At 29.6% G+C, this 14259-nt stretch overlaps 1 protein-coding gene across 1 annotated transcript; it reads left to right on the forward strand.

Moving 5' to 3' along the window:
• The first annotated feature begins 762 nt into the window (after positions 1–762).
• On the forward strand, positions 763–5689 carry LOC110777557 (protein FAR1-RELATED SEQUENCE 5-like). The gene is made up of 7 exons (XM_056834159.1): positions 763–828; positions 987–1617; positions 2376–2446; positions 3188–3781; positions 4306–4589; positions 4917–5311; positions 5685–5689. The coding sequence occupies exons 1-7, from the start codon at positions 763–765 to the stop codon at positions 5687–5689; spliced, it is 2046 nt and encodes a 681-aa protein (XP_056690137.1).
• The last annotated feature ends 8570 nt before the right edge of the window (positions 5690–14259 follow it).

The raw sequence follows: 14259 nt of genomic DNA on the forward strand, positions 1-14259 counted from the left end.
TTTATCTACTCTACTTATTTAGAGGTTTTTGCCTTTATAATTCACTAAAAAAATAGAAAAATCAAGTTACGGATCTACTCCACGAGTCTTTTGATGCTGCTGGGTTCTATGAGTCTTGGGTAATTGGTGCTAGCACTTACTAGAGATGAAATACTAAAGAACAATGTTTTTAGGGTGCAAACGAAAAAACATGACGGAAAAGAGAAAAATAGAGTACAAATTTCCTTTTTAAAATAAAAAAATTCTTACGGAGTATAAGAATCATGTAAATGTATTTTTTAAAAAATTTCCTATAGAAAACATACATATTTTTCAGATATGAGTTACATATTGTAACATACAGATTAGGATATTAAATATTTCCTCCATTTTTTTATTAATTCTAATAATATTGCAGGTATGTTAAAAATCTAATATTTCCTAAATAAATACAGTACAAAGTACTAATTTACGAAGTAGTAATTCAAGGATAAATTATTTTTTACCACCTAAAAAATTAAAACTTGTATTTTACTACCTAAAAAAGAATTAAAACTTATTTTTACCACCTGAAAATAGTAAAAAAAAGATGAAATCGTTATGTGGGGCTTACTAATTCAATATTCCTCCAATTTTATACACTTCCTCTACGATTTTCTTTCACTCCTTCACCCTCCTCTCTTCATTTCCATTGAATTTGTTAATTTTGTGAATTAATGAGAGAAAAAAATCATGTGAATTCATAAAAAAAATGAAGTACAAGAAGAGAATAGAGCTAAATACATGAAATCGTGGAAGAAAATAAAATACAGCACGTTTCCTGTCAGGCGGCCTGACGGCCACGCGCCTGTCAGTCCGCTGACTCCCCACGCGCGCGTGGGCTTCACGCGCTATATAAAAGCGGTTCCCATACTTTTCTCTCTCCTTCCTCCTTCCTCCTTCCTCCTTCCTTCTTCGACAACAGCGAAATTCTTCAAACCCTAATCTAATTTCGCAAAATTGTTCAGCTTGCTCCGCCGCAATCACCGCCAACAACTTTCAGATCCGACATTGGAGACGGCGGCTATGAGCAATTTCAACCACCAATACCATTATTTCCACCACAATCGCCGCCGACAACTTTCAACAACCAACTTTCAGACATGGCCGACGGCTTTCAACCACCACCACCATTATTTCCACCACAATTTCAACAACCAACACAGATATTTCCGCCACAATTTCAACCACCGAGTTTTCAACCTCGCCACCTTCAACATTCTCCTCGATTTCTAACACCACCGAATTTTCAACCTCGCCACCTTCAACATCCTCGATTTCTACCACCACCGATTTTTCAACCTCGCGACCGTCATCCTCCTCCTCGTTTTCAACCTCCTGCGCGATTTGATAACCCTAATCAAAGCGACCTTCATCCTCCTCCTCGATTTCAACCTGCTGCCCGATTTGATAACCATAATCAAAGGGACCTTCATCCTCCTTCTCGATTTCAACTTCCTGCGCGATTTGATAACCCTAATCAAAGGGCTTTTACAACAATGCAGCAAGTAACTACTGAAACAAGTTCTGGAACAAAGGAAAATACATCTGAAACAAGTTCTGCAATAACAGGAGAAACAACCTCAGCTTATTTTTCAGGTTTTAAAATTAATTTAATGAATATAGTTAACTAATTGATTACTTATCGTAACTAATTGGATTGTGCAATTAACTAAGTGGCTAAAAAACTAAACAAATTGGTTTAAAATAAAGTAATGAATGTCAAAGTATAACTAATTCCTTTGAAAGAATCACTAACTGGTAAAAATAGTTAACTAATTGGATAATTAATATCAATACAAAACTAATTTTTTTTAGTAAAAAAAGTTAACTAATTGTTGTAAAAAGTTAACTAATTGCTGTAAAAAGTTAACTAATTGCAGTAAAAAGTTAACTAAATAAAATTTATTAACTTGAGGTTGCAAAAAGTTGTTAAAAAGTTAACTATAAAACGATAACTAATTGATGAAACAAGATAACTAATTGATGGGACAAGTTAACTAATAGATGGAAAAAGTTAACTAATTATTGTAAAAAGCTTAATGGATGAAAAAGGTAAACTAATTAATGTAAAAAGTTAACTAACTGAAAAAAGGTTAACTAATTTTTTTTAATGCTACTTTTCAAATTTCATTTTTCACTAAGTTAACCTTTACCATCAATTAGTTAACCTTTTCCACCAATTAGTTAACTTTTATCATCAATTAGTTAACTTTTATCATCAATTAGTTAACTTGTACCATCAATTAGTTAACTTTTAATTAAAAAAACATTGTAGTTCAATTGGTTAACTAACTTCCTCAATTATGTAACTAATTAGTTTCTTTTGTTAACTATTACTTTTGTTCATTTTACAGGTTCAAAAGATATTTGGAACGATTTAACAGAGGATGATATTAGAGGACCTTTGACTGGATATACTGGCACAGTGGATGAACTACATGAACTTTATGACAAACATTCAATACTTCTTGGATTTTCAATAAGAAAAAATACATTAAGGAGAGATCAAAAAACGGGAGAGATAAAGGAAAGATACTTTTGTTGTTCAAAGGAAGGAAAGAGAAAGGAAAACACAAAGAACACAAAAAAAGAAGAAGCAACTGTATCAAGTGACAGCAAACAGAAAGGGCAGTCAAAGAACCCAAGGCAGCAAAATCTTACTAGAACAGGGTGCAACGCATCTATACGATTGAAGTTACAAAACGATGGAAAGTTTATAGTCTTTCATCATGTTATAGAACACAATCATGCCTTAACAAGAGAGTCACTGCAAAACTTTGAAAGGTAACTTAACTTTTTTCATAAATTAGTTAACCTTTTCCATGCATTAGTTAACTTTTTAAAACATTTAGTTAACGTTTTGCATCAATCAGTTTACTTTTTGCCTCAATTACTTACTTTCTAAAACCATTAATTAACTTTTTCATCAATTAGTTAACTTTTTCAATCAATTAGTTACGTTTTTTCATGAATTAGGTAACTTTTACAACAAATAGTTAACTTTTTGCATATATTAGTTAACTTTTTGCATATATTAGTTAACTTTTTACAACAATTAGTTAACTTTATTCATCAATTAGTTAACTTTACCATCAATTAGTAAACTTTTTACTGCATAGATTAGTTAACTTTTGGCATATATTAGTTAACTTTTTACAACAATTAGTTAACTTTTTGCATCATTTCCAGATCACAAAGAAAAATTGATGAAGAAAAGGGAAAAGTAATTGAAGGACTCACACTATCAGGAATAACTCCAGCAGATTCCTATAGATATATGTGTAATGAAGCTGGCGACGCAAGGGTGGTTGGACACACATTAGTTGACCACATGAATTTCACAAGTAGATTGAAAATGAAAAGACTAGAAGGAAAAGATACACAAGCAGTTGTGAACATGTTAATTAAGAGAGGAGAAGAAGATCCAACATTTTATTTCCGAGTAAAGGTTAACGAAGAAAACCAAGTAATTAGCATGTTTTGGAGAGATGGCATGATGAGAGAAGATTATGACATATACGGTGATGTCTGTGTCTTTGACACGACTTTTAGAACAAACAAATACAATTTAGTTTGTGCGCCATTTGTAGGTGTCAACAACCATTGGAGTAATGTGATGTTTGGTTGTGCTTTTATTGCCGATGAGAAGACACACACTTTTGTGTGGCTATTGGAAACATTTCTGGAGTCTATGGGAGGAAAAGCACCTATAACTATCTTTACAGATCAAGATCAAGCAATGGCAAATGCTATTGAACAAGTAAGAGTGTATTAACTATTTGGGTTTTATAATTAACTAATTGCTAAAAATTGTTAACTATTTGCTACTGGTCTTTAACTAATCAGTTGAAAAGTTTAACTAAATTGATAACCATTGATCAGTTACTTTTTCCATCAATTAGTTATCCTATTACATACATTAGTTATAAAATAATTAGTTAACTTTCTGCATCAATTAGTGTACTTTTTGCCTCAATTACTTACTTTCTAAAACAATTAGTTAACTTTTTGAATCAATTAGTTAACTTTTGCAATGAATTAGATAAGTTTTTCCATGAACTAGTTAACTTTTGTTTTAATAATATATTAGTTACTTACCTTTTTACAACAATTAGTTAACTTTTTGCATGAATTAGTTAACTTTTTGCATGAATTAGTTAACTTTTTACAACAATTAGTTAACTTTTTGCATCATTTTCAGATCACCTAACTAATACAGAATTCTGTTCTGACTTAACAAATAGTTTAAATTCTTAACTAATACATTCATCAAAAAAATTGCAGGTGTTTCCTAATACCAGACATAGATTATGCTTATGGCACTTACAAAAGAATGCTGTGTCAAGATTTGGAGACTTAAAAGCTGATAATACCTTCAAAGACACATTCAAGAAGTGCTTATATCGTTGTTACAATGAAGAAGAATTTGAAACCACTTGGTTTGACATGATTACTAAGTATAACCTTCAAAATCATGATTGGTTTACAAATCTCTATACAATAAAAGAAAAATGGTGTACGGCTTTGAACAAAGATTTTTTCTCAGCTGGAATATTGTCTTCACAAAGGTAAATGCTAAACTAATTTTTTTAATGCTAAACTAATTGCTCAGAATAGTTCACTAATTGCTATGAATACTTCACTAATTGCTATGAATACTTCACTAATTGCTTTAAATACTTTACAGTGTTTAACTAATTGTTTCATCTACTTAACTAATTCCTTTACCTTGCCTGCTTAACTAATTAATCAGAAAGATTAACTAATTAAAGAAAATGTTTAACTAATTGTTTCACCTTCTTAACTAGTTCCTTTGTTTGCTTAACTAATTCCTCTACCTGCTTAACTAATTCTATAGAATGTTTAACTAATTGAATAATAATCTTGTTACACAGGAGTGAGAGTACTAACAATGCAATTGGATTTAAAGGGAACAAATCAACTTCACTAACAGAATTCTTTCACATTTTTGGAGCAACAGTGGATCGTTGGAGATATCAAGAAGATCAAAATGAATATGATTGTGGAAATGCTTTGCCTAAATCTGATTTTCCGATGGTCGGAATGATAAAACATGCAGCAAATGTTTACACACTTACATTGTTTAGAGACTTTGAAAAAGAATTCAAGTATGCAATGGGTTGCATCTCAAATGTCAACTACATCAATGGAAATTTCTTTGGTTACAAAGTGCAACATGAATCTTGGCCAGAACATACTGCCCATTATGTAGCATTTGATCCAACAACAAATTCCATTAAATGCACTTGTAGGAACTTCGAAGAATCAGGTTAGTTAATGCTCTTAACTAATTGCATTTTTACATACACTATTTGGTATAAAAACTTAACTAATTGCTTCTAAAATGTAACTAATTGAATTGAGATTTTACATGAACAAATAATATGTTCATGTTCAATTAATAAAAGTTACCTTTCTATAAAAATTAGTTAACTTGTTCCATCAATTAGTTACCTTTCTATAAAACTTAGTTAACTTTTTCCATCAATTAGTTACCTTTCTATAAAAATTAGTTAACTTGTTCCCTCAATTAGTTAACTTTTTTCATCAATTAGTTAACTTGTTCCCTCAATTAGTTAACTAATTGATTTCATTTTCAAAATTTAAGTTACTGTAATTATTGTTGATGTCACAATATGCAGGATGACTATGTTTAACTAATATTGTTAACCTAAAAGTAGTTAACTTTTTGCATCAATTAGTTAAACTTACCATCCCTTAGTTAACCTTTACAATCAATTAGTTAACCTTTACAATCAATTAGTTAACCTTTTCGACCAAATAGTTAACTTTATGCAGCAATTAGTTAACTATTTTAATTAATCAGTTTTCGTCACTAATTCATTGTCTAATGCCTCACTAATTGGTTAACTTTTTTAATGAATTAATTAACTTGTACCATCAATTAGTTAACTAATTAATTGAAATATTTTGATGTCACAATATGCAGGATGGCTATGTTTCCATGCAATACGAGTTCTACATATACATTCTATAGTCAACATTCCAGAGCAATACATTTCAAAAAGGTGGACAAAGTTTGCAAAAAGTGAAGTATGGAAGAGAATGGAACATAGAGAAGATAATGGAACAGAAAAGAGAAAAATTACTCCATGGCGTTATGAGATGGCAAGAAATTTGTACAACTTGGTTATTAAATTGTCAAGGGAGTGATGCAGCTAAAAAGGTTTTTTACTAACTATTATTTAACTAATACATAACAATAAATACTAAATACTTCAAAAGTCTAACTAGTTTGCTTTAAATCTTAACTAATAGGTGCTTAAAGAGGCTTATGCTCATGCTAACGAAAGCATAAATAAGGTTCTAGAAAAAGAAAAAGCAGCAGAAAAGGAGGCAGCACAAAAGGCACAAGACGATGTTGAAGCACAACAAACCACAATCAACATAGCACCGTCTACATCATCATCATCATCATCAAATGCACCACAAATAATAGTTGAAAATCCACCACTAGTGAAGACAAAAGGAAGAAGTAAAAGAAAAAAAGGATTCTTTGAGATAAGGACATCGTCAACAGCACCTACATAATTTGGAACTTTTACACCAAAAGAACAACTTTTTTAGTGACATTGGATTGAATTTAGTGTTTATCAAATTAGTTAACTTGTACCAGCAATTAGTTAACTTGTTCCCTCAATTAGTTAACTTCTTCCCTCAATTATTTAATATTGTTAACCTTACAATACATTAGTTAACGTTTTCCATCAATTAGTTAACTTTTTTCAGCAATTAATTAGTTTACCTTTTGCATCCATTAAGCTTTTAACAATAATTAGTTAACTTTTTCCATCTATTAGTTAACTTGTCCCATCAATTAGTTATCTTTTTCATCAATTAGTTATTGTTTTAACTTTTTAACAACTTTTTCTATCAAGTAGTTAATCAATTTAGGTAACTTTTTACTGCAATTAGTTAACTTTTTACTACAATTAGTTAACTTTTTACAGCAATTGGTTAACTTTTTATAGCAATTAGTTAACTTCTTCCCTCAATTATTTAATATTGTTAACCTTACAATGCATTAGTTAACCTTTTCCATCAATTAGTTAACTTTTTCCATCAATTAGTTAACTTTTTTCATTAATTAGTTTACCTTTTGCATCCATTAAGCTTTTAACAATAATTAGTTAACTTTTTCCATCTATTAGTTAACTTGTTCCCTCAATTAGTTAACTTTTTTCATCAATTAGTTAACTTGTTCCCTCAATTAGTTAACTAATTGATTTCATTTTCAAAAGTCAAGTTACTGTAATTATTGTTGACGTCACAATATGCAGGATGACTATGTTTAACTAATATTGTTAACCTAAAATTAGTTAACTTTTTGCATCAATTAGTTGAACTTACCACTCTTTAGTTAACCTTTACCATCAATTAGTTAACCTTTTCCACCAAATAGTTAACTTTTTGCAGCAATTAGTTAACTATTTTCATTAATAAGTTTTAACTAATTGAATTTGATATTTCACTAATTGAATTTAATGCTTAATAATATATTGAATTAGATTGACTGACTTATGAAATATACCAAGTAAATAATTCAAAATAAGCTTCCTCAATTAGTTAACGTTTTCCCTCAAATAGTTACCTTTTTGTAAAAATTAGTTAACTTTTATCATCAATTAGTTACCTTTTTCTTAAAATTAGTTAACTTTTATCATCAATAAGTTAACTTGTACCATCTATTAATTAACTTGTTCCCTCAATTAGTTAACTTTTTCATCAATTAGTTAAATTTTTCCATCAATTAGTTAACTTGTTCCCTCAATTAGTTTATAGTATTATTAGTTAACTTTTGCTACCAATTAGTTAACTTTTTCTATCAATTAGTGAACTTTTTCTATCAATTAGTTAGCCTTTTCCATGAATTAGTTATTCTATTAAGGTACCTAGTTTTGCATTCACTTCAGTTAGTTTGTTGTACGATTAGTTAACTTTTTCTATCAATTAGTTAACTTTTGCTATGAATTAGTTAGCCTTTTCCATGAATTAGTTATTCTATTGAGGTACCTAGTTTTGTATTCACTTCAGTTAGTTTGTTGTACAATTAGTTAACTTTTTTCATTAATTAGTGAACTTGTACCATCAATTAGTTAACTTGTTCCCTTAATAAGTTAACAAATTGATTTTATTTTCAAAAGTTTAACTAATATTGTTAACCTAAAAGTAGTCAACTTTTTGCATCAATTAGTTAACCTTTACAATCTATAAGTTAAGCTTTTCCATCAATTAGTTAATTTTTTGCATCAATTAGTTAACTAATTGAATTTGATATTTAACTAATTGAATTTAATACTTATGAAATATATCAAGTAAATAATTCAAAATAAGCTCCTACTAAATATATATATACCAAAAGAGCTACTTGCCCAAAATATTCAAAGATTAAATTTCTGTTTTAAAGCACCTATTCTCAAAATATATCAACCAAACAAAGCAGTTAATAAAAATATTCACATATAAATTGTTTACTAAATAACAACTAAAAATAACCTGATAGATAAGTTTACTGATTAACTGGAAGGTGGCTTATGATGAACAACTTTTGCTCTCTTTGGTTTCGGTGCAACAGAAGCTTTGTTTTGATCCATATCAGAGAATGGCACTGCTTCTACTGTTGGAACTGCTTCAGCTGCTACCACTGGTTCGTTGTTCTTGGCAATTCGCCTTGATGACTTGTATGTTCTCAAAGGAGCATTGTCATTTCCTTCTGGCTTCTCTTGGGCTGCTGCTTTTCTTTTTGCAATTGTTTCTAACCTTTTCCTTGTAGTTTCAGCCTTTTTTAAATCAGCCTGCTGTTTCAACTTTGCAGCCTCTTCTTCTTCTAGCTTCTTCTTTGCTTCTACTTCTTTTTTCTGTCTTTCTTCTTCTTCTTTCTTTTTCTTTTGACGATCACGAACAGCATGGGAAATACCAACTTTAATCATGTTGAATGATTCCATTTCCTCCAGCACACCAGCCGGAATTTCATTCATATCAGAAAGGACTAAGGTTGAACAAATCTTAGCCCGTAACATTGTCCTTGTACCGCGCTGAAATAAAAACATAATATATAAGGTAATGTATGTGTACTAAATACTGATTGTATGAAACAAAAAATAGGTTTATTAATAGATTAAAAAAGTTAACTAGTTGCTGTAAAAAGTTCACTAATAAATTTAAAAGTTAACTAATTGCTGTTAAAAGTTAACTAATTGCTATTAAAAGTTAACTAATTGCAGTAAAAAGTTAACTAATTGTTGTAAAAAGTTAACTAATTGCTGTAAAAAGTTTACTAATTGCTGTAAAAAGTTAACTAATTGTTATAAAAAGTTAACTAATGGCTGTAAAAAGTTAACTTATTGCAGTAAAAAGTTAACTAATTGCTGTTAAAAGTTAACTAATTGCTATAAAAAGTTAACTAATTGCAGTAAAAAGTTAACTTGTTGTAAAAAGTTAACTAATTGCTGTAAAAAGTTAACTAATTGCTGTAAAAAGTTAACTAATTGTAGTAAAAAGTTAACTAATTGCAGTAAAAAGTTACCTAAATTGATTAACTACTTGATAGAAAAAGTTGTTAAAAAGTTAAAACAATAACTAATTGATGAAAAAGATAACTAATTGATGGGACAAGTTAACTAATAGATGGAAAACGTTAACTAATTCTTGTTAAAAGCTTAATGGATGCAAAAGGTAAACTAATTAATGTAAAAAGTAAACTAAGTGAAAAAAGGTTAACTATTTGAAATAATAAGTTAACTAATTGAAGAAAAAGGTTACCTAATTCATGAAATACTTAATTTGAAACTATTGAAACTAGAAAAGATAAACTAATTGCTTGAAAATCTTAACTAAAGTAGACTTACATAGGAAAGGTCCATGGGAATATTTTTGCCATTAAAGTACTGCATTGCTGTCATCAAAAAATTCCGCAATCTACATGATCAGGGTTATCTGATCTCCCAGCAAAGTCCAGAATTGACATTTCAAAATTTAAGCAATCAGCAGCAGCCGCATGGCCAATCTCTAGCAGAAACTGTGCAAATGCTTCAATAAGCAATGACACCATTGCCATATAATCATCATGAATCTTCTTATTCCAAATTATGTTGTCAACATAGACAAGACTTCTCTGATTTATGTTGACAATCAACAGAGAGAGGTGTTCTTTGTAAATAATGGGAAAGAAAAACTGCAAATGAATCAAGGGAAAAAAGTAAGAAAAATCAAACTAAAATATATAAAAACTTAACTATTTAATATCACAAATTAACTATTACATATAAAGGCATAACTACCAAAATACCAACTTACCATTCCCACATTTTTCAGATTGAATCTGTGGTCATTGATTTGCACCCAATATTTCCAACTATTGATAAGTTCATCAATAATTTGATTTAGAGATTCAGCTGACTTCGTCTTAAGAGCACCTTCAAGCTTCCTCTGGCATAAGCAAAAAACCAAATTTAATTAGAAAACAGTATAAACAAATTAACTGAACTGGATACAAAACTAGGTACTTTCATGTGTAACTAATTGATGGAAAAGGATAACTAATTCATGGAAAAAGTTAACTAGTTGATAGAAATAGTTAACTATTTGATTGCAAAAGTTAACTAATTGATAGCAAAAGTTAACTAATTGATAGAAAAAGTTAACTAATTGTACAACAAACTAACTGAAATGAATACAAACCTAGGTACCTTAATAGAATAACTAATTCATGGGAAACTAATTGATAGAAAAAGTTCACTAATTGATAGAAAAAGTTCACTAATTGATAGAAAAAATTAACTAATTGATAGAAAAAGTTCACTAATTGATAGAAAAAGTTCACTAATTGATAGAAAAAGTTCACTAATTGATAGAAAAAGTTCACTAATTGATAGAAAAAGTTAACTAATTGTACAACAAACTAACTGAAGTGAATACAAAACTAGGTACCTTAATAGAATAACTAATTCATGGAAAAGGCTAACTAATTGATAGAAAAAGTTCACTAATTGATAGAAAAAGTTCACTAATTGTTAGAAAAAATTAACTAATTGATAGAAAAAGTTCACTAATTGATAGAAAAAGTTCACTAATTGATAGAAAAAGTTCACTAATTGATAGAAAAAGTTCACTAATTGATAGAAAAAGTTAACTAATTGTACAACAAACTAACTGAAGTGAATACAAAACTAGGTACCTTAATAGAATAACTAATTCATGGAAAAGGCTAACTAATTGATAGAAAAAGTTCACTAATTGATAGAAAAAGTTAACTAATTGACAGCAAAAATTAACTAATAATACCACAAAATAATTGAAATGAATACAAAACTAGTTACTTTATAGTGTAGGTAATTGATGGAAAAACTTAACTAATTGTTTGAAAAGGTTAACTAATTGTCAGAACAAGTTAACTAAATGATTTAAAAAGTTTAAAAGTTAAAAAGTTAACTACTTGATGGAAAATGTTAACTAATTGATGTAACAAAAAAATAATTGTGGTAAAAAGATAAGTAACTGATTATTTAAACGATAAAATAATACAACATAAAAAAGTAAAGGACATTAATAAAAAAATTACGTAAAATAGAAACGAACCGTGTACTCAAGACCAAAATAGAAATTGTTTCGTTCTTTATTCAACATGAACTGATTTTTGTTCAAGAGAATAGACCAAATCTCAACAATGTTGGATAAGATATATTTCTCAGGAACCAAACATTGCATTTCCTCCCTTGTTATTTTGTGAAGCATCCCAAAAATAAAAACATCAGCCCTGTTACACAAAAATTAAAACAAATAAATAAGAAAAATATTGAATTATGTAAAAATCTCAACTAAATGACATATATAGTTAACTAATTCATCTCACAAGATAACTAATTGTTAACTTACTGTTGATCAAGTGCCTCATCATCCAAGAAACAGAAGTCAATTACTTCTTTTTCCAGTCTCCTCAGACGACCGAGGGTCTTCGGAAATCTCTCCATTAACTCAGATAAGCAGAAGACTTCTTCTGTAGCAGAACCAATGGGAAGACTGCTATAGAAACTCCTAGCTTCTCGTTCAGGTTCAGCATCTTGAGGAGCAATATTTCCAGAACCTTCAACATTTTTCTCAATTGGCCCTTTATCACCAGGTCCATTATCACCAGAACCCTTGTCAGCAGCACCAACATTCTCCTGAATTGGCCCCTTGTCAGCAGCACCATCAACAGCTTGAGAAGGAGCATTATCATCAACAACATTATTTTCATTTCTCAAGTGTTCAGCATAGGCAACAATTGAGTCAATTATCTCCAAAAACACAGGATCACTGTATCCTGGACTGTCTGATAATTCTTGTCGCCGACTCTTTAACAAATTTATACGGTCCTTATGGAAACTGGACACAACATATAAATCGCGACAATATATTCTCATTGCCAATTGCAACTCCTTCACACAAAAAAAAAGAAAAATATTAAGAAAAGAAAACAACAGCAAAATAATTAACTAATTGAATTATCTAAACAATTATATAATTCATGGAAAAAGATAACTATTTGATGGAATACATTAACTAATTGCTGTATAAAGTTAACTAATTAAAGGAAAATGTTAACTATTCGATGAAATAACTTAACTAATTGATGGAATGATGAAACCATTGGAAAAATTCATTAAAAAATAAGTTCACTTATAGAGAAAAATAGTTAACTAATTGATGAAATAAGATAACTAATTGCTGAAATAGGTTAACTAATTCATAAAACAAGTAACACTTGGTTAACTACTTAATGGAAAAAGTTGACTAATTGCAGTAAAAACTTAACTAATTTAAGCAAAAGGTTAACTATTGTGAGATAGGTTAACTAATTGAATAAAAAGGTTTACTAATTCATAAAAAAGGTTAACTAATGGATGGTACAGGTTAACTAATTGAATAAAAAGGTTTACTAATTCATAAAAAAGTTAACTAAATGCAAAATAGGAACTCCTTCACACAAAAAAAAGATAACTAATTGATGAAATACATTAACTAATTGCTGTATAACGTTAACTAATTAAAGGAAAGGGTTAACTATTTGATGAAATAACTTAACTAATTGATGGAATGATGAAAGATTGGAAAAATTCATTAAAAAATAAGTTAACTAATTGATGAAATAAGATAACTAATTGCTGAAATAGGTTAACTAATTCATAAAACAAGTAACACTTGGTTAACTAATTAATGGAAAAAGTTGACTAATTGCTGTAAAAGGTTAACTAATTTAAGCAAAAGGTTAACTATTGTAATAGGTTAACTAATTGAATAAAAAGGTTTACTAATTCATAAAAAAGGTTAACTAATTGATGGTACAAGTTAATTAATTGAATATAAAGGTTTACTAATTCATAAAAAGGTTAACTAATTGATGGTACAGGTTAACTAATTGAATAAAAAGGTTTACTAATTCATAACAAAAGTTAACTAATTGACAAAATAGGTTAACTATTAAAAAGATTCATTAAATATGAACAAAAATAAATATGAACATTATCATGACTTACATCATCGCAGGTAGCTTGAATTTCAGCATCTGTTTGAGCACTTTCCGGAATTTGAAACTCAATAATCCTGCTTCGATCAGCTTGCGAATTACCCGGTGCACCTTCCGAAGCTTTAGCAGAAGCAGCAGGAGCACCAGAAGCAGCACGAGCAGCAGAAGCAGAAGGAGCAGCAGAAGCAGAAGGAGCAGCAGAAGTTTCAGGAACCTCGAGTTTGATAGGGTTAAGACCCCCTAACAAATCAGCAAAAGTCTTAGACACGGGATAGCTGGTTATATCAACCAAAGCTACCCCAAAACCCATCTTCTCTTCGGAAACCAGACGTTCAGTCACTTGTTCATCATTCCAATGTTGAACAAGTGGGATTTCCTTAGGGGGGACTACACCCCGAAATAACGATCTTTGGAGATAAATTATCTCCAAAAATAGAACACAGCCACCAACCTTGTCATTTTTTACACTCGCTCTCCACCTCTCAACAGCAAACCCAAGCTGGTTTAACACGTATTTACACCAATTTTGTTTCACAATCTGTGAAACATCCTCAACAGCCTTCAAAACCTTGATGTCTAACAACCGGTTAGACGTAGGAGCCAAAAATACACCTATAAAAACAATAAGATAATTACAGAAATCAATAAGATAATATATTAACTAATTCATAAAAATAGTTCACTAATTAATG

This window comes from Spinacia oleracea, chromosome 1, assembly GCF_020520425.1.
Source record: "Spinacia oleracea cultivar Varoflay chromosome 1, BTI_SOV_V1, whole genome shotgun sequence".
Classification (NCBI taxonomy): domain Eukaryota; kingdom Viridiplantae; phylum Streptophyta; class Magnoliopsida; order Caryophyllales; family Amaranthaceae; genus Spinacia; species Spinacia oleracea.